At 39.8% G+C, this 24,652-nt stretch overlaps 1 protein-coding gene across 2 annotated transcripts; it reads right to left on the bottom strand.

The window, feature by feature from the left end:
* Positions 1-16,386: 16,386 nt before the first annotated feature.
* LOC121745077 (probable magnesium transporter NIPA6) lies at positions 16,387-19,805 on the bottom strand. 2 transcript variants are annotated; one of them, XM_042138849.1, is made up of 9 exons: positions 19,329-19,805; positions 18,785-18,867; positions 18,620-18,710; positions 18,344-18,504; positions 18,092-18,219; positions 17,847-17,984; positions 17,104-17,196; positions 16,896-17,016; positions 16,387-16,814 (listed from the first exon to the last, which is right to left on the bottom strand). In XM_042138849.1, exons 2-9 carry the CDS (start codon positions 18,792-18,794, stop codon positions 16,696-16,698), a joined length of 861 nt encoding a protein of 286 aa, XP_041994783.1. In that variant the 5' UTR covers positions 18,795-18,867; positions 19,329-19,805; the 3' UTR covers positions 16,387-16,695. The 2 variants fall into 2 exon arrangements, with proteins under 2 accessions (XP_041994783.1, XP_041994782.1); XM_042138848.1 differs by having other exon boundaries at positions 18,785-18,841.
* Between the last annotated feature and the right edge of the window lie 4,847 nt (positions 19,806-24,652).

The raw sequence follows: 24,652 nt of genomic DNA, 5'->3' as shown, positions 1-24,652 counted from the left end.
AAAGACAATATAAAAAGAGAAGATATTGAAATCAATATTTTCATATTATTATATCATTGTGTATGGAAATGAGTAAAAGATAACACATTTAAAAGATTGACAAATCTCGGCTGATTTATTAGTGTTTTTGAAAATATAAAAAGGGTAGTTTAGTCCACTTATAAATGATGGGAAATAAATAATAGGAAAAAATTAGAATAAAGATAAAAAAAAGATTAGAAATCCCTTGTTCTGAAAAATACGCACGCCTCGATCCCATATTCTGAAAGGTCAGTTAAATTAACCCCTAATTTCAAAAGGTCAGATTAACCCCTAATAACGAAATTTCTCCTCCCCACGTCGGCCTACTCCTCTTCCCTCCTTCACCAAAATTCACAGATTGGGAGGGAGGAATCCTAGCTGCTCCCCCTCCCTCGACGATTCTCGCCGCTGCCCGGCCGCCACCGCCATCTCCGACCTCACCCCGAACTACGCCTCTCCTGCCTCTCTTCTCAAACTCTCTCTCATTTCAAAACCCTAATCTGAAAGGGACAAACCCAAATCCCCAAATCAGTGTAACCCTAGAAGAAAAAAATCGGCGCCTCTACTCCCGTCACCAACGCCGACCACCACCGTGCCGGACTCCGCCTCGTCCCCGTCTCCTTCAGGTGACGACACGGCGTCGTCGCCACCGCCGCAGCTTTAGCTACAATCCACGGCTCCTCCAGCCGTCCGTCGTATGTTTCGGCGACTCAGCGCCGTTGATCCTTCCATCCCGGTGCCATCGGAGCTAAAAGGCGTAGCCTCTCGGGGGAAAAACCGCCGGCGAGCCTAGATCGGGGCGGCTGCCCGGCGTGATGCGAGGCGTAGGCTTGACAGCGGCTTTGCCGCCTCTCCTCCGTGACGCAGCAGCTAAGTCTCTAACTCCACTAAATTTAGGTTTCCTTAGACGAAATTGGTTCTTATTACCGATTTAGAATTTGGGCAGATTATGGTGTTTCTCCTATGGGCTTCAAACTAGAGTGTGAACTGCAATCTCTTGAGCATATCGCCTAGTGTTATTATGCTAGTTCCAGTAGATCCCTATAAGGCATTTGAGTAGAGTTTTTAATCGGTTATGGAATTATTTGCTATTGCTACTATTTCTATTGTTTCTACGGTTATGGATTTTACTTGATGATGTTGCTATTTGTGATGCTTCCTAATTGATGCAAAGGTGATGGCTTTACCTCTTGTTGGGGGGGGGGGAGAGGGGGGTTTCTGTTAGGGTTTTGTATACTAGAAATCACCTTTCGAGTGATTGGATACTGTAAAACTCTAATGGTTATTTTCCAATAAATGCAACAGATTATTTTTGCCATAATGTTGTTATGTTTTACATTTAATGGTTGTTTATTGCATATTTAAATGTATGAGCAAACGTAACAAAGTCTAAGTCTTTGTTTTAGTAGACCGGTTGTGGGCGTCGTCCAATTTAAGGTAACACGGTCAGTTCTAAACAAAGAAAAATAAGAATTTCACAACCTAGATAGGCCTAGACTACCTATCGCGAAAGGTTGCAATGTCAGTCCGATTATTTCTAAACCTTATTGAAATAAGATGACGTTGGTGTGGTATAGCACTGAATGGATCTAACAGCAAGACGAGTCTTTATGCTATCTACTGAAAGACGAGGTCTTGAGAATTAATTTCTTAATCAATGTACGTTAGCATTGAGCATACGATATTGAGTATCCACTACTTTGACTTACCAAAGGTGCGGGTTTTTCGTAACCCAACGATCCAAGTATATTGGGTAGTGGTGATCATTATCTAGAGGTGCTAGGATTGCTATTATGTTGAAACGTGCGCGAGGAGAGTCTCGTTTGATAACATCCACAAGAGGAGCTCGAAACGAGGTTTTATTATTCGGAACCTAGCTAGTTGGAGTTTGATTACTCTATGAATAATAAATAAGAGTTTCTTGCTGAGTCCACTCTTGGAATTCGAAATATGTTAATTAATTAAGTCTATAGCAGACATTAATTAATTAATGGATGTTTCCATCTTAAGCGCGGGAAATAAATCAAATACAATTAAAGGAAACCCGGAATACTTGTAATTTCGGATTTGGAAGGCAGTGCAATATTACTTCTGTAGTGGCTGCTCGTAATATTCCAATATAAGCTTATATTAAATTGTGGGTTCAATTTAATTAGTAAAAAGCTAATTTGGTGAGGCTTGTTCCAGATTCTTCCTTAGATCCCTGACTGGGCCCAATATGTGACTTATATAAATAGGAGAATAAAGGAGACAGAAAACACAACAATTTATTCATAAAATTTTCGTCCCCCTCCTTTAAGAGAATTTTCGAAAATTGTGCTCTCCTCCGTGAGCTGAGTTCTGTCTTCCATTATTCGAGTCCTAGTACGTTGGTGAGATTTGCCCACACAAATATCAGCGTATAGTCCGGGACACCAGTCAGAAGATCCGATGTCATGTATTGAAGATCTTCACGTGGAGACGGAGCAAGCCATCATCGATTCTTGATTGAATCAACGAGGTAAATTGGCTAATTCCGTAGTAAGCATGTTTTAGGAATTTAATGTGCTAAAGCAAGTTTTAATTCAAGTTATGAGCATGATACATGTGATAATTGCGCGAATAGATTTTGTCTAAATAATCTGCTAAATAGATCAAATTCATGTGATCCGTTATGTTACGCACGCTTCCGCTGCCAGCCCCTTCAGTTGGTATCAGAGCCAGTCTTTGGCTCTGATTATTTGGATTAAAATTTCGCCAAATTCATGTATGCATGTATTATTTGATTGCGAAGCATGTTCTTGGTGTTTTGTTTAATTTATTATGCATGGTGAACTCAAGAACTATCGAATCAAGAACTTGAATTACTCGATTGTACGAGACGTGCGATCGAGATAGGGATGTCGAGACAGTGGGAACTGGGGAGCCGGGATCACGGGGCGACGCACAGGCGAGCAAGGGCTCGCGCGCGCTGCCGGCCGAGACCCCTGGCCCCAGACGCACCTGCGTCGAGAGCGACATGGTGGCTGGCGTGGTGTGGTGGCACGTAACTGAACCACCGAGACACTGGGCGCCGGGAGCCGCAACCCTAGGCGGAAGGCCGAGAGCGGGCGCACCTCCGTGTGCGCCGCTGGCCGAGAAGCTCGCGCCGCCTGATGGCTTGGTTGTCCGAGACGGGCGCCGAGACACTGGCCGAGAGCGAGCGCGCCACCGTGCGCGCCGCTGGCCGAGAGATGTCGGCACCCGACGAGCCGAGAAGCCGCGACAGATGCTCACCGTTGGCCGAGAGGAGCTGCGCCTCCGCGCACGTCCTGGCCGAGACGCTGGCGAACCGCGACCACCCGCTGGCCGAGACGATGGCGCGCCACCTGCGCGCCTGTGGCCGAGACGCCATGTGCATCGTGATACAACAACGAACTCGTCGGATTTTCGTCGTTCATCGTTCGTGCGAACCTCGTACGATGAGATAACGATGATGAATTATTTTAATAATTATTTAATTATTTTATTAAAAGATATCATTAAAATATTATTATTTAATAGAAATAAAATCTTTTTGGAAGATTTATCTAGATTTTAGGAATATTTTGATTATTATCTATATCTATGGAATTAAATAATATTATTTTATTCCTAGAAGATATGGATGAGAATAATTTAATAGTTTCCTAATATTTTATCTAGATTTAAGGAATATCTTATTATTTTCTATATCTATGGAAATAAATAATATTATTTTGATTCCTACATGATATAGATAAGAATAATATAATAGTTTCCTAATGTTTATATATCTAAGATCCTAATAAGAATAGATATGTATAAATACGTTAAATAATATAATATCTCTTCCTAATCTTGAACATGGAAATAATTTGAATTTAATTTTTCATGTCTTATTAAGAATTAAGTAATTTAATTATTTTAGATATATCTTATAGTAGACATGAATAAGAATTAAATTCTAGAACAATAATTCCTAATGGAAGATACCAATTAATAAAAGATTTAATTATCCGGTAGATTAAATACCAACATAATTTAATTAAGCCTTCAACTGCCTTAAGGCTAAGGATAATTAAAGAAAAACCATAACCCAAATATCTAAGCTATAATTATGAACTCAACGTTTGTATATGGTCTCCATCAATTGGTCTGCAATTCATGAAGCCTTTTTCTAATATTATCGCCACCTGCTCTGTGGGGATAATAATCCTAAGAAAATAGCAAGTTCATGAGGGCGGACTTCTCAAATATAAATAGTATGAACTAGAATGTAGTTTCGAATATTATCGCCACCTGCTCTGTGGGGACAATAATCCTAAGAAACTGCGAGATTCAGAAGTTCACACATAATTTATGAGATAGCTTGATCTTGTTAGCAGCACATAAGTATTGTTATGGGAGTGTGTTGTAGAAATGAGACTCTGTAATGCTAAAGAGATGGTCTTGCTTAGGCAACATTAGGCGGCCATGTCACTCTGTGGTCTCTGGACTATTCGTCGGTGTTGTGACCAGTAAAATTGTAAGATTTTAATGCGTATTGACTTCCTCTGGAGGGTACAAAATTTTAATTTTACAGTTGTAAGATTTTGAAAAGTTTTATGGTTAATCTAATCAAACTTCTTACATAAGTTTATGACAATAGTAAAATACTCTGTTTTGCAGTGCAAATCAAATCGTCAATATGTCATTCAATCCTCTTTCCGCAATTCTCAAAGAAAATAAACTCGATGGCCAAAATTACATAGAATGGAAATAAAATTTGGACATCGTTCTCACAGCCGATGAGTACATCTTTGTGCTCACCACCCCGCGACCTCCAGTGCCGGCGGCTACCGCTGCGGCAGGAGTCAGAGATGCACACAGACGGTGGCATAAGGCGAATGAGATGGCTAAGTGCTACATGTTGGCATCTATGTCTTCAGTACTCAAGCATCAGCATTCAGCCATGGAAACAGCCGTCGAGATCATGCAGAATCTCAAAAATCTTTTTGGTACTCAGAATCGAACGGATAAGTCTCAAGCCTTTCGGAGTATCATGTCGAAGACAATGAAGGAAGGCTCGTCTGTGAGGGACCATGTCCTCGAGATGATGGGCCACCTCAACCAAATTGAGGTCTTGGGAGGGACAATCGATCCCGAGTCCCAGGTAACTATCATCCTTCGAAGTCTTCCCCCTAGCTTCCAACAGTTCAAGCTCAACTTAGAGATGAACAAAAGGAATTACACCTTGGTAGAGCTGTTGACTGAACTTCAGTCGGCAGAGGACCTTATGTTCCAAGCTAAGGCGGCCATGATGATTTCGGCGCCTCGTTCCTCTGGCTTGAAGCCTAAGAGCAGGAAAAAGGCAGGCACCGAACTCAGGACCGACCGCTAAGGGAAAGAAGAAGAAGAGGGCTAACAAGAAGCCTACGGGGAAGTGTTTCAAGTGTGGAGAGAAGGGGCATTGGAATCCAGACTGTCCTAAACAGGACAAGGCTACAGGTATGCACCAGGCTCTAGTTGTCGAGTCTTGTTTGACTTCGACATCAATTTGCACTTGGGTTATTGACACAGGAGCCACTGATCATATTTGTTTTGATCCTGACTTATTGCAGGGGACAAGACGGCTACATGATCGTGAGATCGAAGTCCAGCTGGGCGACGCTACCAAAGTGGCGGCCGTTGCAGTGGGAGACATTTATTTGCGTTTTAGTAGTGATAGATTTTTGATTTTGAAGAATGTTTTGTTGATACCTTCTTTTAGAAGAAATTTAATTTCAGTTTCTAAATTGGTTTATGATGGATATTCGATTTCTTTTAATGACAACTGCGTTATTAAGAAAGATGGTTCTTATATCTGTCGTGGTATCATGGAAAACAATCTGTACACAATCACTTCTACACAGTTTAATAATCGCAAATCAGAACTCAATACAACATCGAAAATTTCAAAGAAACGAAAAGAACCTTCAAGTTCAATGAACGAAACGTACTTGTGGCACCTTAGACTTGGTCATGCCAATGAAAGGAGGATCCATTCTCTTGTTCAACAAGATCTTATCAAAGGTCTAGAGGAGGAACCTTTTCATAAGTGTGAGTCATGCTTAGAAGGCAAGATGACCAAGAGGCCTTTTAAGGCTAAGGGCAATAGGTCCAAGGAAGTACTTGAGCTCGTTCATTCCGATGTATGTGGACCAATGTCAACTGAGGCAAGAGGTGGTTTTCGATACTTCATCACATTTATTGATGACTTCTCGAAAATTGGATATGTCTACTTGATGCGTCACAAGTCAGAGTCTTTTGACAAGTTTAAAGACTTTAAGACTCTTGTGGAGAAGTATCATGGGAAGAATATCAAATGCCTACGATCTGATTGTGGAGGCGAATACCTCACTGCCAAATTCTTGGACTACTTATCGGAAGTGGGAATTCAATCCCAACTGACTGCGCCGGGCACGCCCCAGCAGAATGGCGTGGCTGAAAGAAGGAACATGACCTTATTAAACATGGTTCGATCGATGATGAGTTATGCACGTCTGCCTATTTCGTTTTGGGGACATGCCTTGCTTTCCGCAAGTCACATTTTAGACAATTTACCATCAAAATCCGTACCTAAAACTCCATATGAGTTGTGGACTAGGCGTAAGCCCAATCTAGCACATCTCAAGGTTTGGGGTTGCCCGGCTCATGTATTGGAAAAGGATCCAACTAAGCTAGGATCTAGGACGGAGGTATATTTGTTTATAGGATACCCCAAAGGAACGAAAGGTTATGAATTCTTTAGTCTCCGAGATAAGAAAGTCATTGTGAGCACTCACGCGACATTCTTAGAGGAAGACTATGTAATGAATCATAAACCCAGTAGTGAAGTGGCTCTTGATGAGCTAACTTCAGTCACAAGTTCCATTAACCAAGAACAAGTACCAAGTGTACAAACAATTCCCGAAACTTCAACTTCTACTCAAAATATTGTAGTGCCGCGCCGCAGTGGGAGGGTCTCGCATGAGCCCGACAGATACATTGGTTTGGGAGAATCTATGGATCACTCCTCGGACAGCAATGTATTAGATCCCTGGAACTTTGCGGAGGCGCAGGCAGATATCGATCATTGCGAATGGGTAAAAGCAATGGATTCAGAACTACAATCTATGATAGACAAAGACGTCTACGATTTGTCCGTCCTACCTGAAGGTTGTACTGCCATTGGAAGCAAGTGGATATATAAATGTAAACGTGGACCCGATGGACAAGTTAAAGTCTTCAAAGCAAGACTAGTAGCCAAGGGGTATACCCAAAAGGAAGGCATCGATTATGATGAGACCTTCTCCCCAGTGGCCATGCTCAAATCGATCCGGATACTGTTGTCTATTGCAGCTTATATGGATTGGGATGTATGGCAGATGGACGTTAAGACTGCATTTCTAAACGGCAGTCTTGAGGAGACCATCTACATGGAACAACCCGAAGGATATGCCATAAAGGGCAAAGAACACATGGTTTGGAAGCTTAAGAAGGCCATTTATGGCCTCAAGCAAGCATCTAGATCGTGGAACCAATGTTTCGATCAAACTGTTTGCAAGTTTGGATTCGAAAAGTGCCCAAGTGAAAGCTGCGTGTATAAGAAAGTTGATAAGGGGAATGTGGTGTTCTTAGTTTTATATGTAGATGACATTCTTCTGATTGGAAACAATAAAAAGATGTTGTCATCAGTTCGAACATGGTTGTCAAACCAGTTCGAGATGAAGGATATGGGAGACGCGGGACACATCCTGGGGATCAAGGTTCTTCGGAATCGAGATAAGAAGATGTTGTGCTTATATCAAGAATCTTACATCGAAACAGTACTTAGTCGTTTTAGCATGCAGGACGCCAAGAAAGGTTTCTTACCTTTTAGACATGGCATCCATTTATCTCAAGAGATGTGCCCTAAAACGCCGTCTGAGATACAAGCAATGAGAAGGATTCCATATGCTTCGGCAGTTGGAAGTCTCATGTATGCTATGCTTTGTACTAGACCAGATATTTGCTTTGCTGTTGGCATGGTGGCAAGATATCAGTCGAATCCGGGCCAAGGACATTGGACTGCCGTAAAGAACATACTCAAGTACCTTAAACGGACTAAGGACTATGCTCTAGTTTACAATGCAGTCGAGCTCTGTCCTTTGGGATATACTGACTCAGACTTTCAAGCTGATCAGGACTCGAGAAAATCTACTTCAGGATATGTGTTCACCTTAGGAGGTGGAGCCGTAATTTGGATGAGTGTGAAGCAGAAATGCATCGCGGACTCGACCATGGAAATCGAGTATGTGGCCGCTTCGGAGGGTGCAAAAGAGGCTGTATGGCTCAAGAACTTCCTTATGGATTTAGGTGTGGTTTCGAATCTGCCCAAGAGCATCACCATTTATTGTGACAATTCTGGTGCTGTGGCAAACTCGAAAGAACCAAGAGCTCACAAAGCGAGCAAACACATAGAGCGGAAGTATCATATCATTAGAGATATAGTGCAGAGAGGAGACATAAAAGTGGTCAAGATTGCGTCAGAGAACAACCTGGCAGATCCTTTTACAAAGGCTTTGGCGGTAAAACCGTTCGATTGCCACGTAGAAGGGATGGGAGTTCGACTCATTCAAGACCTCAACTCGCTTTCAGTATAAGTGGGAGATATTTAAGACGTGTGCACTACCATTTTGTATACTCGAAAGCTGTTTTGAGTATAAGTGGGAGATTGTTAGGGTTTTGTATACTAGAAATCACCTTTCGAGTGATTGGATACTGTAAAACTCTAATGGTTATTTTCCAATAAATGCAACAGATTATTTTTGTCATAATGTTGTTATGTTTTACATTTAATGGTTGTTTATTGCATATTTAAATGTATGAGCAAACGTAACAAAGTCTAAGTCTTTGTTTTAGTAGACCGGTTGTGGGCGTCGTCCAATTTAAGGTAACACGGTCAGTTCTAAACAAAGAAAAATAAGAATTTCACAACCTAGATAGGCCTAGACTACCTATCGCGAAAGGTTGCAATGTCAGTCCGATTATTTCTAAACCTTATTGAAATAAGATGACGTTGGTGTGGTATAGCACTGAATGGATCTAACAGCAAGACGAGTCTTTATGCTATCTACTGAAAGACGAGGTCTTGAGAATTAATTTCTTACTCAATGTACGTTAGCATTGAGCATACGATATTGAGTATCCACTACTTTGACTTACCAAAGGTGCGGGTTTTTCGTAACCCAACGATCCAAGTATATTGGGTAGTGGTGATCATTATCTAGAGGTGCTAGGATTGCTATTATGTTGAAACGTGCGCGAGGAGAGTCTCGTTTGATAACATCCACAAGAGGAGCTCGAAACGAGGTTTTATTATTCGGAACCTAGCTAGTTGGAGTTTGATTACTCTATGAATAATAAATAAGAGTTTCTTGCTAAGTTTACTCTTGGAATTCGAAATATGTTAATTAATTAAGTCTATAGCAGACATTAATTAATTAATGGATGTTTCCATCTTAAACGCGGGAAATAAATCAAATACAATTAAAGGAAACCCGGAATACTTGTAATTTCGGATTTGGAAGGCAGTGCAATATTACTTCTGTAGTGGCTGCTCGTAAAATTCCAATATAAGCTTATATTAAATTGTGGGTTCAATTTAATTAGTAAAAAGCTAATTGGGTGAGGCTTGTTCCAGATTCTTCCTTAGATCCCTGACTGGGCCCCATATGTGACTTATATAAATATGAGACTAAAGGAGAGAAAAAAACACAACAATTTATTCATAAAATTTTCGTCCCCCTCCTTTAAGAGAATTTTCGAAAATTGTGCTCTCCTCCGTGAGCTGAGTTCTGTCTTCCATTATTCGAGTCCTAGTACGTTGGTGAGATTTGCCCACACAAATATCAGCGTATAGTCCGGGACACCAGTCAGAAGATCCGAGGTCTTGTATTGAAGATCTTCACGTGGAGACGGAGCAAGCCATCATCGATTCTTGATTGAATCAACGAGGTAAATTGGCTAATTCCATAGTAAGCATGTTTTAGGAATTTAATGTGCTAAAGCATGTTTTAATTCAAGTTATGAGCATGATACATGTGATAATTGCGCGAATAGATTTTGTCTAAATAATCTGCTAAATAGATCAAATTCATGTGATCCGTTATGTTACGCACGCTTCCGCTGCCAGCCCCTTCAGTTGGTATCAGAGCCAGTCTTTGGCTCCGATTATTTGGATTTAAATTTCACGAAATTCATGTATGCATATATTATTTGATTGCGAAGCATGTTCTTGGTGTTTTGTTTAATTTATTATGCATGGTGAACTCAAGAACTATCGAATCAAGAACTTGAATTACTCGATTGTACGAGACGTGCGATCGAGATAGGGATGTCGAGACAGTGGGAACCGGGGAGCCGGGATCACGGGGCGACGCGCAGTTCGGAAAGTAACCCGTTGTATTTTATTTACTTAAGGAAAAAACGGACACATTTCCATTTTATTCGATCCTTGCTTGCTTTCTTTAAATTTCCAGATCCATGTTAGTTATAAATCGTGAAATTTGAACGTATGGATTATATAATTATCGCACTTAAAGTATTTAGGAAGAGGCATTCGCTTCGTAGTTCAACATTGTTTTATATAGTTGAGGCAAATTAAAACGTGGTCATTGTTTTATATAGTTAAGGCAAATAACACATGCATACATGAATTTCACTAAATTTAAATCCAAATAATCAGAGCCAAAGACTGGCTCTCATACCAATGGAAGGGGTTGGCAGCAGAAGCGTGCGTTTAAACGGAAAACATAACAATTCTGATCTATTTAGCAGATTATTTAGACAAATTCTATTCGAGTAATTCTCACATGTATCATGCTCATAACTTGATTTAAACATGCTTTAGCGCTAACACCTTAAACATGTTTGCTACGGAGTAAGCCAATTTACCTCGTTGATTCACTGAAGAATCGAAGATAGCTCTCGCCTTCTCCACGTGAAGATCTTGAGTACTAAACCACAGATCTTCTGACTGGTTCCTGGACTGTAATCTGATATCAGTGTGGGCTGATCTCACCAGAGTACTAGGACTTAAATAAAGAGGACGGATTCTGCTCGCGGAGGAGAGCAAAAATCCTCCCTCTGCTTGAAGGAGAGGGGGACGAAAATTTAATAAAATAAATCTCATTTTTTTTCTCATTTATTCTCCTATATATATTAAGTCACATATTGGGCCCATTCAGGGATCCACGGAAGAATTTGGATATGGCCTCCCCCAATTAGCTTTTTACTAATTAAATTGAACCCACAATTTAATATAAACTTATATTAGAATATTACGAGCAGCCACTACAGAAGTAATATTGCACTGCCAATCCAAATCCGAAATCACAAGTATTTCGGGTTTCCATTTATTTGTCATTTATTTCCCGTGTTTAAGATTGAAACATCCATTAATTAATCAATGTCTGCTATAGACTTAATTAATTAACATATTATTATCTCTAAGAGTGGACTTACCAAGAAACACTTATTCATTTTCATAGAGTAATCAAACTCCAACTAGCTAGGTTCCGAATAATAAAACCTTGTTTCGAGCTCCTCTTGTGGATGTTATCAAACGAGACTCACCTCGCGCACGATTTAACATAATAGCAATCGTAGCACCGCTAGATATTAATCACCACCACCCAATATACCAGGGTCGTTGGGTTACGAAAAACCCACACCTATTGGTAAGTCAAAGTAGTGCATAACCAATACCGTATGCTCAATGCTAACGTACATTGATTAAGAAATTAATTATCAAGACCTCGTCTTTCAGTAGATAGTATAAAGACTCGTCTTGCTGTTAGATCCAATTCAGTTATATGTCACACCAATGTCATCTTATTTCAGTAAGGCTTAGAAATATGCGGACTGACATTGCAACCTTTCACGATAGGTAGTCTAAGTCTATCTAGGTTGTGAAATTCTTATTTTTCTTTGTTCAGAACTGACCGTGTTACCTTAAAGTGGACGACGCCCACAACCTGTCTTCTAAAACAAAGACTTAGACTTTGTTACGTTGCTTATACATTTAAATATGCAATAAACATCCATTAAATGTAAAATATAATAACATTATGACAAAAATAATTTGTTTCATTCCTTTGGAAAATAACATATAGAGTTTTACAGTTTTCAATCACTCGAAAGATGATTTCTAGTATACAAACCCTAACAGTCTAACTGAAGTAATCGAAGAAATCGGTGAATCTATTATTGGAACATTCAATTCAAATTATTGATTGGGTTAGACTTAGAGCACTCATGGTAGTGTCGGTCTATTCCTTAGCCCATCTCCATTTTCCTCCTGCCACATAAGTATTTTATCATCCAGTCCATTTTCCTGCAATGATTTGCTCTATCTATCAACCTATCTCCATTTTTCACATCACCACTATTATGTTTATTTTTTGTAATTTATATATTGCGTTATAAAATAAAATAAATAGAAATACCCAAATAATATTATGTTGGGTTTGGAGCCCCGTGCACAGCGGAAGACTTGTGCAAAACATATAAATCAGACGTATGATCTATTTGACAGATTATGGGATTAATCTATTCACATGCTTTATGGGATTAATCTATTCACATGTTTTTTTTAAAAGTTAACTCCTATATAAGGGAGGAAATTACAAATAAACTCCTATACTATAGATAGGAGGAAATTACAACTGAGGTCAAGAGGGCTCGAACTCGGCACCTCATGCAATAATGTCTAAGCTCCTTGCCGCTAGGACAAAGGCTCTAGACGATTAATCTGTTCACATGTTAACACAGAATTGCATGCTATAACGCAAATAATTCATGCTTAAAGAATATAAATCCTAAAATACGAATTCTACGGTTTAGAGTTACAAATTTGATTCTCCAAAGAATCGTCGATTGCTCGCGCCTTCTCCACGATGATCTTCAAAACTAGACCACGAATCTTCTGACTGGTTCCCGAACTGTATCTTGGTATCAGGGTGGGCTGATCTTATCAAAATATTAGGACTCGAATAAAGAAGACACAAATTCCTCAAGGAGGAGGAGAGAGAAAATTGCGTCCACTTCAGAGAGAAGAGGGGGAAGAAAATTTCTTGCAAAATTAATTGTGTTTTCTGTCTCATTTATTATCCTATTTATATTAAGTTCATATTGGGCTCAGTCAGGGATCTATGGAAGGTTTTGGATATGGGCTCACCCCATTTAGCTTTTTACTAATTAAATTGAACCCACAATTTAATACAAGCTTATATTGGAATATTATTAGCAGCCACTACAGAAGTAATATTGACCTCCCCATCCAAATCTGAAATTACAAGTAATCCGGGTTTCCGTTTTATTTATTATTTATTTCTCGCGCTTAAGATATAAATGTCCATTAATTAATTAAAGTCTACTATGGACTTAATTAATTAACATCTTATCAATTCCAATAGTGGATTTAACAAGAAACACTTATTTATTATTCTTGGAATAATTAAATTCCAATTGGCCAATTTCCGAATAATAAAAACCTTGTTCAAGCTCCTCTTGAGGACATTATCAAGCGAGACTCACTTCGCGCACGATTCAACATAAAAGCAATCCTAGCACCGCTAGATATTAATCACCACTACCCAATATATCAAGATTATTGGATTGCGAAAACCCGCACCATTTAATAAGTCAAAGTAGTGCATAATTAATATTGTATGCTCAATGCTAACGTATGTAGATTAAGAAATAGTTATTTATCAAGACCTAGTCTTTCAGTAGATAGCATAAAGACATGTCTGGCTGTTAGATCCATTCAGTGCTATACCACACCAACGTCATCTTATTTCAATAAGGCTTAGAAATAATCGGACTGACATTGCAACCTTTCGCGATAGGCAGCCAAAGCTTATCTAGGTTGTGAAATTCTTCTTTTTCTTTTGCAAAGCATTGCATAGAACCGACTGTAGTTATCTTAAAGTGGACGACGCCCACAACCAGTCTACCAAGCAAAAGAGTTAGGCTTTGTTTGCTTCTTATGCATTTAAATGTTTATAAAACATCTTATAAATGGACAAGCAAACACAATGTAATAATATACTGATTATATTCGTGCAAACTGCTCGAATAATACCGAATCAAGTTAAAAGTGGATTGTAGAGTTTTTCCGTATGCAAGCAAGATTCTATTCGCGCGAACTTGCTCAAAACATGCTTTTTAGTATACCTAACCTAACATATTAAACAAAACTCTTCGTTGTAATACAAGATAGGGTAAAAATACAACAAGAAACAAACTTACAAAAAGAACAAATATGCATCAATGGTTACATGCCCAAATCTCTTCAATCATATCGTGTTGGAGTCGTTGATGGGCTTCTTGCTCGCGGGTACTGACCAATGCTTGAAGAATCCGAGAGTTGTAGTACACAGTACACCCTTACGTACGGGCTCGCGGGCCACACAGTGGCTTGGCCCAACAGTGTCTTCATCTGCCTAACTGGTGACTGCTTTACCTTTATCCTTGACTATCATGTTATGCATGATGATGCAGACATACATGATATCAGCGAGATAATCTAGGTAAAAGAAATGCATTGGGCCTTTAACTAAACCCAACGCGCTTGAAGCACACCAAATTCCCACTCTACATCCTTCCATGCAGCCTCATGTTGTTGCGCAAAGAAAGTTCTCTTCAACTTCGTTGGGCAAATGATCGTCTTCACAAATGCGGGCCACATCGGGTATATGCCATCAGTCAAATAGTACCACATATGATACTGGTTGCCTTTGGCAATGAAGTCGAGGGCTGGGCCTAAACACTTGCATTGATCGTTAAAGAGATGCGATGAGTTAGGGACGTCGAGGTCGTTGTTTGACCCAGCTACACCGAAGTAAGCTTGTCAAATCCATAGCCGCTAGTCAACAATGCTCCGAGAATGATCGTGGGGTGCGTGCCTTTGAACCCGCTAATGAACTAGCCTCTCTACAATGGTTCTTCCATGCCTAATGCATACAATCTATGCTGCCCAGCATTCCATGAAAGCAGCAGACCATCTTCGGGCAAGAATTGACAATCGACAGTAGTCGGCTTCTTCAGATATGTGGCACCAAAAGTCTTGATGCAAACAATCGCATCAAGTCGTGTCGGCGACGTGAAGATAATCATCGAACATATCGGCTACTCCTCCATAAGTCATTTGCCTCAATGTAGTCATGCACTTCTGCAGCGGTGATAGTCCGAACCTACCATCGGCATCGGGACGTTTCTGGAAGTATTCATAACGCGACTTTGGCGTGTTAGCAATGCACAAAAGATCTCATCGCATTCTAAAATGTCGACGGAAAATCGTCGGCCCCCACCGTGGCTCCTCAGCACAGTAGTCCGAATACAGCCGTTAGGCAGCCAGACATGGTCACGGTCGACCTTCTGCCGATGCCGGATTGGACTAGGGACCGCATGCTCCTTCTCCCGTTCTTGTCAGCGTCGTTAATTCATACGCAATACGTAGTATAACATGGTTCGATCCAAATATTCGAATATTGGGTCCTCATCATCGGAAGACATTTCAAAAGTGCAGAAGAGAGAAAAGTTGGTGTAGGAAATGAAATGGGATAAGTGGTATTTATAGGATGTGACTTTAGGAATTAAATAAAAAAACAAATTTTGCTGAGATCGGCTGTCGCACCACAATGGGCGTCAATCGACCACCGATCTTGGTGCTGATCAACAATGTGTGCGGACGGGAGAGGCGGTGGGAAGAGACCGCCGATAGGTGGTTTCGCTGCAATGGGCGCCGATCGGCACCCTTATTGTACGTGCTCTTAGAGAAAATAGTAGAATAATCTATTTTTCAAAATCCTTATTCGGTATTATATTTCATCATGTAACATGGGTTACATTTAAAGACCTAGACTAGATTTTTTAGAATCTTAAGTCACAAAAATATTGTGTGGAAAAATAAAATATTCTAATTATTCATGAAGACAATATTGCGTTCTTTGCGGTTATTTTTTAAAGTATCATTTGATGCAAATGATTTTGTTGCTTTTTATTTAGTCATTTTTACGGTACATAAAAACTTGTGGTTGACCATTTTACATGTACTCCCAACTTCGCCATTAGAAGTCACATTCTTTGATAGTACGGGTTTTAAGAAATGGTAAGAAAAGTAGGTGGAAAAATATTAGTGGAATATAAATCTTATTTGTACATATTAGCTTTAAATGAAATGTAAGTGAAATGAGTGAATGGAATATGGAACCCTATTACCATTTATGTTAAAGGTGAACCGGGACTCCTATTTACGGACGGACTAAAATGGAAACGAGACTCCTATTCGCGGACAGAGGGAGTATATTTTATATATATAATAGTATTATGGGAATCCACTTTTAATTCGAAATAAAATAAAATAAAATTTTGCTGAGAAAATATATTAACATCAAATCGTGTAAGGCTCTATATCCCAGTTAGCAAACAAGCCAACGGAATAATAAAAATTGTTACAAAACCCAAACCATCAAAAAGAAAAAAAAAGAATAATTTACATATTCTACTCACAAAATACAAGAACATCGCAAAAAATGAAATCCACACCCTTCCCTATATGATCATCTCCCCATGCTGCTCTTGCTGCAGCCGATTGCAGTGGAAGCCGAGGTGGCTCAGCCGTCAACGGCGGTCGAAATCTGTGTAAAGCTATGCTGCCATCACTTTGTCTCCAGAGACAAGTTCAAAGTAATCAGAGCTATGCAATGAAATAAAATGAGCTCCTTCTAAAGCTTTCGATGAATCTTCATCGTACCAAACTATGGTTCCTGCACAGATTTCGAGTTCGTGTTTGGTCATCTAATCATTTAAATATTCATTTAAGAAGACTGCCCCGACTCAACCCCTACCTGTTGGAGGTGATGACGCCTCCTCTTCTCTAGTCATGTGAAGAATGATTGTCCCCGAGAGTACTGTGATGAAACCACACACTTCGGAGGTTATGCTGCTCGCATTCTGACCCGACCAGTCCTGCAAAAGAAGGTGAGACAAGATATTGTTAGCGCAGTGGAAGGTGGGGATAGCGACATTGTGCATCTGTCGAGAGCTTGCTGTTACCTTGAACATGATGGAGCTGGCGATTATGGTCAGAGTTGTGAACATCACATAGTGTATCGGAGAGACTATTGCAGCATTGAAAGTGTCGAGCGCCTGCACGAGCAAACGTGTTGAGGCAGAGAAGCATGACTTTAGGGTGATACAGTTCAAGAAATCAGTTGTAATGGAGAAAAGGGTACACTTATTGATGGATTAACGCATATTTCTACACAATCGCCACAAATTTGGTCGTGCAATCGGTTTATGGAATGATATACCTATATGTTGGGGTGTGATCTGTTGCTAACTTTTCTTAAGTTGCTAGCTTGCTAACTCATCAACATAGTGTATTAAAAATGTCAATACGATGATAATGAAATGTCAACATAAACTTAAGTTGATATTTTAATACATTGTGTTGACATTAATATTTAAATGTCAACCCAGTTTATTAAAATGTCAACACAAATATGTATTGACATTTTAATGTGATCGTGTTGACATTTTTAATACACTACGTTGATGAGCTAGCAAGTTAGCAATTTAAGAAAAGTTAGCATTATAACACACACCCCTATATGTATTAGTTCACCAAGGTTATCTTTTATCAAGAACTCAAAACGATATTGCACAAACCTTACAAACAAGGGTGCAAAACATGTATACGCTTCAAAGAAGTCAAGACCAGCACGTGCTTTCACTATTTCTCAAGAATCGAGCAAGACAATGGCATTGACAAAATAAGCTATTAACATGGAGGTCACCTTGTTCAGATAATTCAACTGTGTGATCAGACAAAATACTGCAACTGAAAGGAAAAACCAAGTCTGAGTAGATCCGAACTGATTAATCCCCTCCAGGGTGAGTTTTATCGCAATGCCAACGGCCTTCACGCTCATAACCTACTTGAGATTGAAACACAGCACAAGGCGAAAAAGGGTGACTGTTTCAGACAAATGCTCAGCATCATGAGGCCTAAAACATAGGGTTTGCAACAGGAAGGAATTACCGTGATTGCTCCCAATATAGAGCAAATTCCTAAGTAGACGAGTATGTTTGTCTGCCCGTAGAGAGGCTCTAAATACACAATGAGAAGTAGCACAAGTGATACCGAAGCTGCCACATAAATGAGGAATGCTGTGGATGCAATAAACGAGCACAAAAATTAAGTGATAGTCTAACAAAACAGGATTATGCACAATTAAAAATGAAAAAGAGAGAGAGAGAGGGATAGAGAGAAAGAGAGAGAGAGAGAGGGGACCTGGCTGGGATGCCAAATCCCAGACTTCTTGAACAGAAGATGGAGTTGGTTCTTGTGGGGCATGAACAACAATTACAACCGACCCAACTATGCAAGATATAATTCCCAAAATTCCCATCTGTCGCAGCGGCTCCTTCAGCAGAAAGTGTGCTAAAATAGCACTTTTCAGGTTCATGAAAAGCTCAGTCAGCTAAATGTCATCAAGAAACCCTCAAACAACCAAGACCATCTTTATCGAATATGTTACAAAAAAGTCGAAGGCTCAAGAATTCCTACCTAACAATAATGCTCAATGCACCAAGGGGGGTAACAAGAACAGCAGGGGCATAGATATAAGCAACAAAATTCGCAATCTCCCCAACAATCACTGCAGAGAACACAGTTAGCAAACCAAAAGCAAGAAATTCCTTCTAAACCACAAGTTAAAATCTCTCGACTTACTAGAAATCATGCCGGCCCACCAAAGAGGCTCTAACAGGTAAGTATAGCCCCCGACACCTGAGTATTGCAAGACAACCAACAGCCTAAAATGACACAAAGCTTCAACAGTTTTCATAACAACATGCTAAACTAAACCATAAATGAATACGAAACATCAAACATTGATCCACAGATACAAGCAAGAAAAAACAAGCTCCTGCATTGACTAACTAAACCAAACCAACAACTTTTCCCCCTTTTTCTTCATAAAACCTACATTCCACTAAAAAAATTCCTAAAATTAAGATAACTAAATTGTTCTGTAAAACAAACACTATCATCATCAGCAGCTCCAACTCTACATCAATCAATCAGCAATTCAGCATACCGATAAAACAGCTTCGAATTTGGAAATACAGCATCAAACAATGATAAAAAACCTCGGAAAAAAACTCTTTCACATCAAAAAACAGATTACATATTCACACAATTCAGTTAAATTAACAAAAATGTAAACACAAATAATTCGATTTAACTCTAAATATAAGAATGAATCCATGAATACCTGCGCGTGTACCAGCAGCAGCAGCTCGGAGAAGACCTTTCTTCTTAAATATAAAGCTCGTTCCTATAAACAAACTCGACACCATTGCCAATAATAATCCCCTCGTGTTATCCGAAACCCCCATGTCCATCAATCTATACAAACACGAATTCCCTATCTAAAACGATTTGATATGAAGTAGCAATACAAAGTTAGGTGAACTGCAATTTCTTGTACAACACCAAATAAAGCCAAAGATCGAAATTTTTAACAAAATTCAAACTCCCGCCAATCACAAAGGGCTTGAGAAAAATCCAATTTCTAACCACAAACGAACGTTGATAAAACAAATAATAGAGAGATGGATAAACAGTTAGCCACCGGCAATTAACTGTTTCCTTCTGCCCGAGAAAAATGTAGTCCCTGAATCAACGATTTTGTGTCTGCGGGAGGTATTCAATATTACCGATTGAATCCGCAAACCTTTTTTGATGAAAATATTACGATGAAAATAAAGTGAAAAAAGATATAAAGTTAACGGTCAACGGCACATCTACAATTCTTGTACAGGTGTTTATCCAGCTGTAATTAATTTATTTATTAAATTCATTCTTATGTGTTTTTTTATTTTCGTTTCTCTTCTTCAAAATCCATTGTAAAATCGATTATAGACCAAAGAGAAAAAGGGATTTAGTTTTTGGAGTTTCCTACGAGATTTAGAATAAAATTAGTACAAGTTTATATGTCGATGTGGTTGGTCAGATTTGTAAAGCGTATTTAATTATTGTTGTGATCGGATCTAGGTCCCCCTAACAGGTAACGGCGTCAAAATCGCGACGCCGATTTTTCGCCGACGCCGGTTCTGACGCCGAACCATTGGAACCGGCGTCGGTGAAATCGGCGTCAAAATCGGCGTGGCCATGCCGATTCGCGCGATGACGCCGGTTCCGACGCCGATCCTCACGGCGCCATTGTGGGTCCCGAATCGGCGTCAAACCGGCGTCAGATTTTTTTTTTCTTTTGAAAACACTATATATACGCGCTTTAAACGTCATTTTCATTCGCACCACTTGTTTTAACGAGTACTCTCTCTCTACCTTACTTTCTGTTCAAGATCAATAACGAGCAATGGAGAACAACTACGAAGGTACTCCAGTGACTCCCGGGGGATGGTCTCAGACTCCCCCGCCTCCCGGTGTAGGGTCTCAGACGGCCCCGACTCCCGGGGTATGGTCCCATACTTCCCCGGCTCCTGGGGGAGGTGGTTGGCCTCCGATGACCGGGTACTACAACATGTACCCGTGGCAGCAGATGATGCCGGGGTGGGCACCCGGCATGCAGCTCCCTATGCAGATGATGCCGGGGTGGGCACCCGGGATGCAGCCACTGGCGCAGCAGATGATTCCACCGGCACAGCAGATGATTCCCCCGGCACAGGGGACGCACGGGGGGGACAACGCCTATCGGCCGATTTTTTATTTTTCCACCGGTTCTTCGCACACATCGACCCCAACGGATACACAGTATACGGAGACCTTCTCCTTAGCGGACTTGGGTTTTGATATGAACGAGGTTCCGGAAACTCTCATTCAAAGCCAGGGAGTAGGGCGGGGTAAGAAGAAGGGCAAGGCCAAGAAGGTCGGCGAGTCGTCGCAGCCGGAGGCGGAAATCTGGGGCCAGAGGAAGTGGACGGACACGGAGAACGTTGCGGTTGCCAAGGCGTGGGTGAGTGTCTGCGACGATCCTCTCGTTTCGAACAACCAGAGGATCGTCAACTTGTGGGCCAAGGTAGCCGCAGCCTACAGGGCATTTTGCCCTGAAGGGAGACCGTGCACCGGGGAGGAGGTCCGGAAGTGCTGGGACCGAATCAGGTCTGGCGTCTCTCGATTTTCGGGTTTGTACGCCAACGCCCTCCGCATGCAGACCAGTGGCCAAACAGAGGAAGACTGCAGTAGGATTGCGGAGAGAGCCTACCCCGATCCACAGAATAAGTACTATGAGTTCACCTACTGGAACTGCTACGTTGTGCTCAACGAGTCGGAGAAATTCCGGGCAGGCGTCGACGCTGGCTGGCCGAAGAGGCAGAAACTGAACTATACCGGAGATTATAGCGGCAGCAGCGGTGGTTCGACAGACCTCCCCGAGACGGCCCAGGAGGTCCCGACTCCTCGTTCGTTCGGTCGCCGACCTCGCCCGGTTGGCCAAAGGCGGGCGCAACAGGTTGCGAGGGGGGGCACCCCGAGTTCCCAGGGGGTCCATTCGACATCCCCCCTCGGCAGGTCTACCGAGGAGCTCAAATTCTTCGCGCGCCAATAAACGCGCGCTCAAATGGTGAAGACCTTAGCCGACTTCCAAGCGGCGGTGGACCCCGAGGTGAAGGATTTTCTTCGTGTATTGCTCCAGAGCCAGCGTGAAGAATTGGAGGCGATGAGGAGGGACACCGGCGGGAATAGCCGCGGCGTAGGTGGCGACGGAGGCGGCGGCGACGACGGTGAAGAAGCGCTGGGCGACGACGGTGGCGAGGACGGTGGCGAGGAGTGATTTTGTTTTACTTTTTTAAATTAATGCACTTTTTAATTTTTGTACTTTTTTTAAAATTATTGTACTTTTTTTTTAAAATTAATGTACTTTTTAAGTTTTAATATTATTATTCGAATTTTCCGTATTTGTCTCGTAAATTAAATTCCGTATGTTGATACGAGTGTAAATTAAATTATATAATTGTTATTAGTGATGTGGATAGGTAGTGTGAAGGCTATGTGGGGGCTATTTGATGTCCAGTTGATGTGGCAAGCTGATGTGGCAGGAGAATTGTAGTGCTGATGATGTGGCAGTGTGAAGGCTATGTGAGGGCTATTTGACGTCCAGTCTTACTGGAGATGCTCTAACTAATAACTATGAGAATGAATCTTCACGAGCATATAAACGAGATTCCAAATTATCTTTCCGGACTATATATATATATAGGTATTGTCTCACAAGGATCCTCCCCTTATAATATCATAATTCAAAATCAAAATCAAATTTCCATCCTTAGATTTTGAAATAAGTGAATGAAATTAAATCATACGAATTTCAATAAATAGTAGGCAAAATATCAACAAAATGGTAAAATCGTCATTCTGTTATTATATCATAACTTTCGTGTTTTTTTATATCAAAATAGTGTATTATAAATATCAATACAATGACATGACTATTTCAACACAAGTACACGAAAATATCAACACAGTTATATTGAGATTTTTAATGCATTATATTGAAATTTTTTTATTTATTTGGTGATAAAAATCTGTTTATCAACATATACGAAAACTGAAATAAAATCATCAAATTTCGCCATCCGAACGTCGTCGGAACATGTGCAATTAAGATCACATTAGAATCCTTAAAAAATTACCTTTAATTTAATATATTTTTTGCCAAAAAATAATTTAAATCGAGAGAGTTACGTAAATTTTAAATTTTAAGATAATTTTAATAAGAAACAATCCACAATAATACCCTTTAATTTTAATTAATAATTATTTAAATTTAAAATATAATCCACTTGGCATTATTTCAACCACTAGATCTCATAATCTAATGGTTAAAAATCGATCTTAGTTTTAGATTACTAATTATTAGCAATTGATCATATCATTTCTCTTACATTACCATATTTATACATTAATATGTAACACCTGGCTTTTCGAACCATAACGAAATTAATTTCTTTTAATTGTTGTTACATCGGTGAAATAAATGAGACATGCCGTAAAATGTTAATGCTTTGATAGTTATATTAATTGGAGTTAATAATTGCATTGTGGTGTGAAATCATAGCTTGTTGTGAGTCGATATGTAAATAAAGTTTAGTACTTTTGTGTTTCGATCGAATATAATTTATTTTCATACTAAGTGCTTGGAATAACACCAAAGCACTGATCAATTCCATACGTGAGGTGAGGTTCAAAATCGACTAGTGACTTACAGAAATTAACACAATGATCTTTTACACAAAAATTATTTAATTGGCTAAATTTCGTGTTAAGTAAGTAAACAAAATAAAATAGTTAAAGTTTATTAAGTGAAATTCTATGTTTGGGCTAAACAAAATAAAATAATTACAAGGAGTCTTTGGGCTAAAAAAACGCAATTAATCTCCTACACTTCTGAGCCCAAATTCTAATTCCTTTCCTTGAACCCAAAGCTTTTCAACTTGAAAAGACTTCTTTTACCAGAAACCAAAAAGGAATCGGAAGAGAATAATCCCCTGCCCGTTTTTTTTCACAGTTGGTACCCAAGGTATAATCACTCAACCCTAACCTCAATTCCTTCCTTACTTACAACAATGATTATAATCATGTATGAACGACCCCTCGTGAATCTAACCCCTCATGAGCCCATAAGCTCATATGAATCACGCACGACACAACAATGATTATAATCATGTAACCACTACGCCTACAGATAAAGTAAACCCCACTTGGCAAGACGCAATTCAAAATAACCTCCTTAAACTTGGTTCGATTGTCCGTCCTCGAGCCTTGGATGCGCCACTCCCAACACTTGAGCATTTTAACTCAGTTTATAAAATTCCATACATAAACTTTAAACAAGGAATTTGATCTCATTCCAACTTTAGCAAACTTAAACTTACAGCATACAACATCAAACAAACTAAAAAGTGTAATCTTCTTTAACCATTACTTACAACCATAATCTCTATCATCTATAGAATCTATCGAATTCCATTAACTTACAAGTTACAACACACAAGACGGTTAAATATATGAATCTCAGTCAAAGGATCTGTCAACACATAAGCACATAATACATTCACCATATGTTTCAAAATATTTTACCTCACTCAATCATATCAAATTGTCAAGGTATAAAAGCGGTCACACTTACTACTCATGTGGTCTACAATCGTAATTCCCAAAAACAATGCAAAAACGGTTTTAAACAATTTCCAAGAATAATCACACATAATCCTACATCATTATTTACAGCATATCTCAAGTTCATAATCATCTCACACCAATAGCTTACTCATAAAACTAACAAAATCACTTTTACTATTATCAATTACTATTCACGGTGGATTGCGCTAACTTTGCAAAACAATTCAGCTCGACTCATAAGTCGAAAACCAACGATACCAAATGCAAAAGATAAGAAGAAAAGTCTAGTTTATGAGGATTTATTTTGATCTTGAATTTCCTATCCGTTTATGAGGATTTATTTTGATCTTGATATTCCTATCCGTTTAGGAACATGGCAGCTTTTCAGAAATTTCATAATAAATTCATATGAAGTCTGTTGAAGCTGAATATTGGTGAAAATGTAAAAGACATCTA

The sequence above is a fragment of the Salvia splendens genome, chromosome 8 (assembly GCF_004379255.2).
Source record: "Salvia splendens isolate huo1 chromosome 8, SspV2, whole genome shotgun sequence".
NCBI lineage: Eukaryota > Viridiplantae > Streptophyta > Magnoliopsida > Lamiales > Lamiaceae > Salvia > Salvia splendens.
This window is presented reverse-complemented; position numbering and strand designations above follow the sequence as displayed.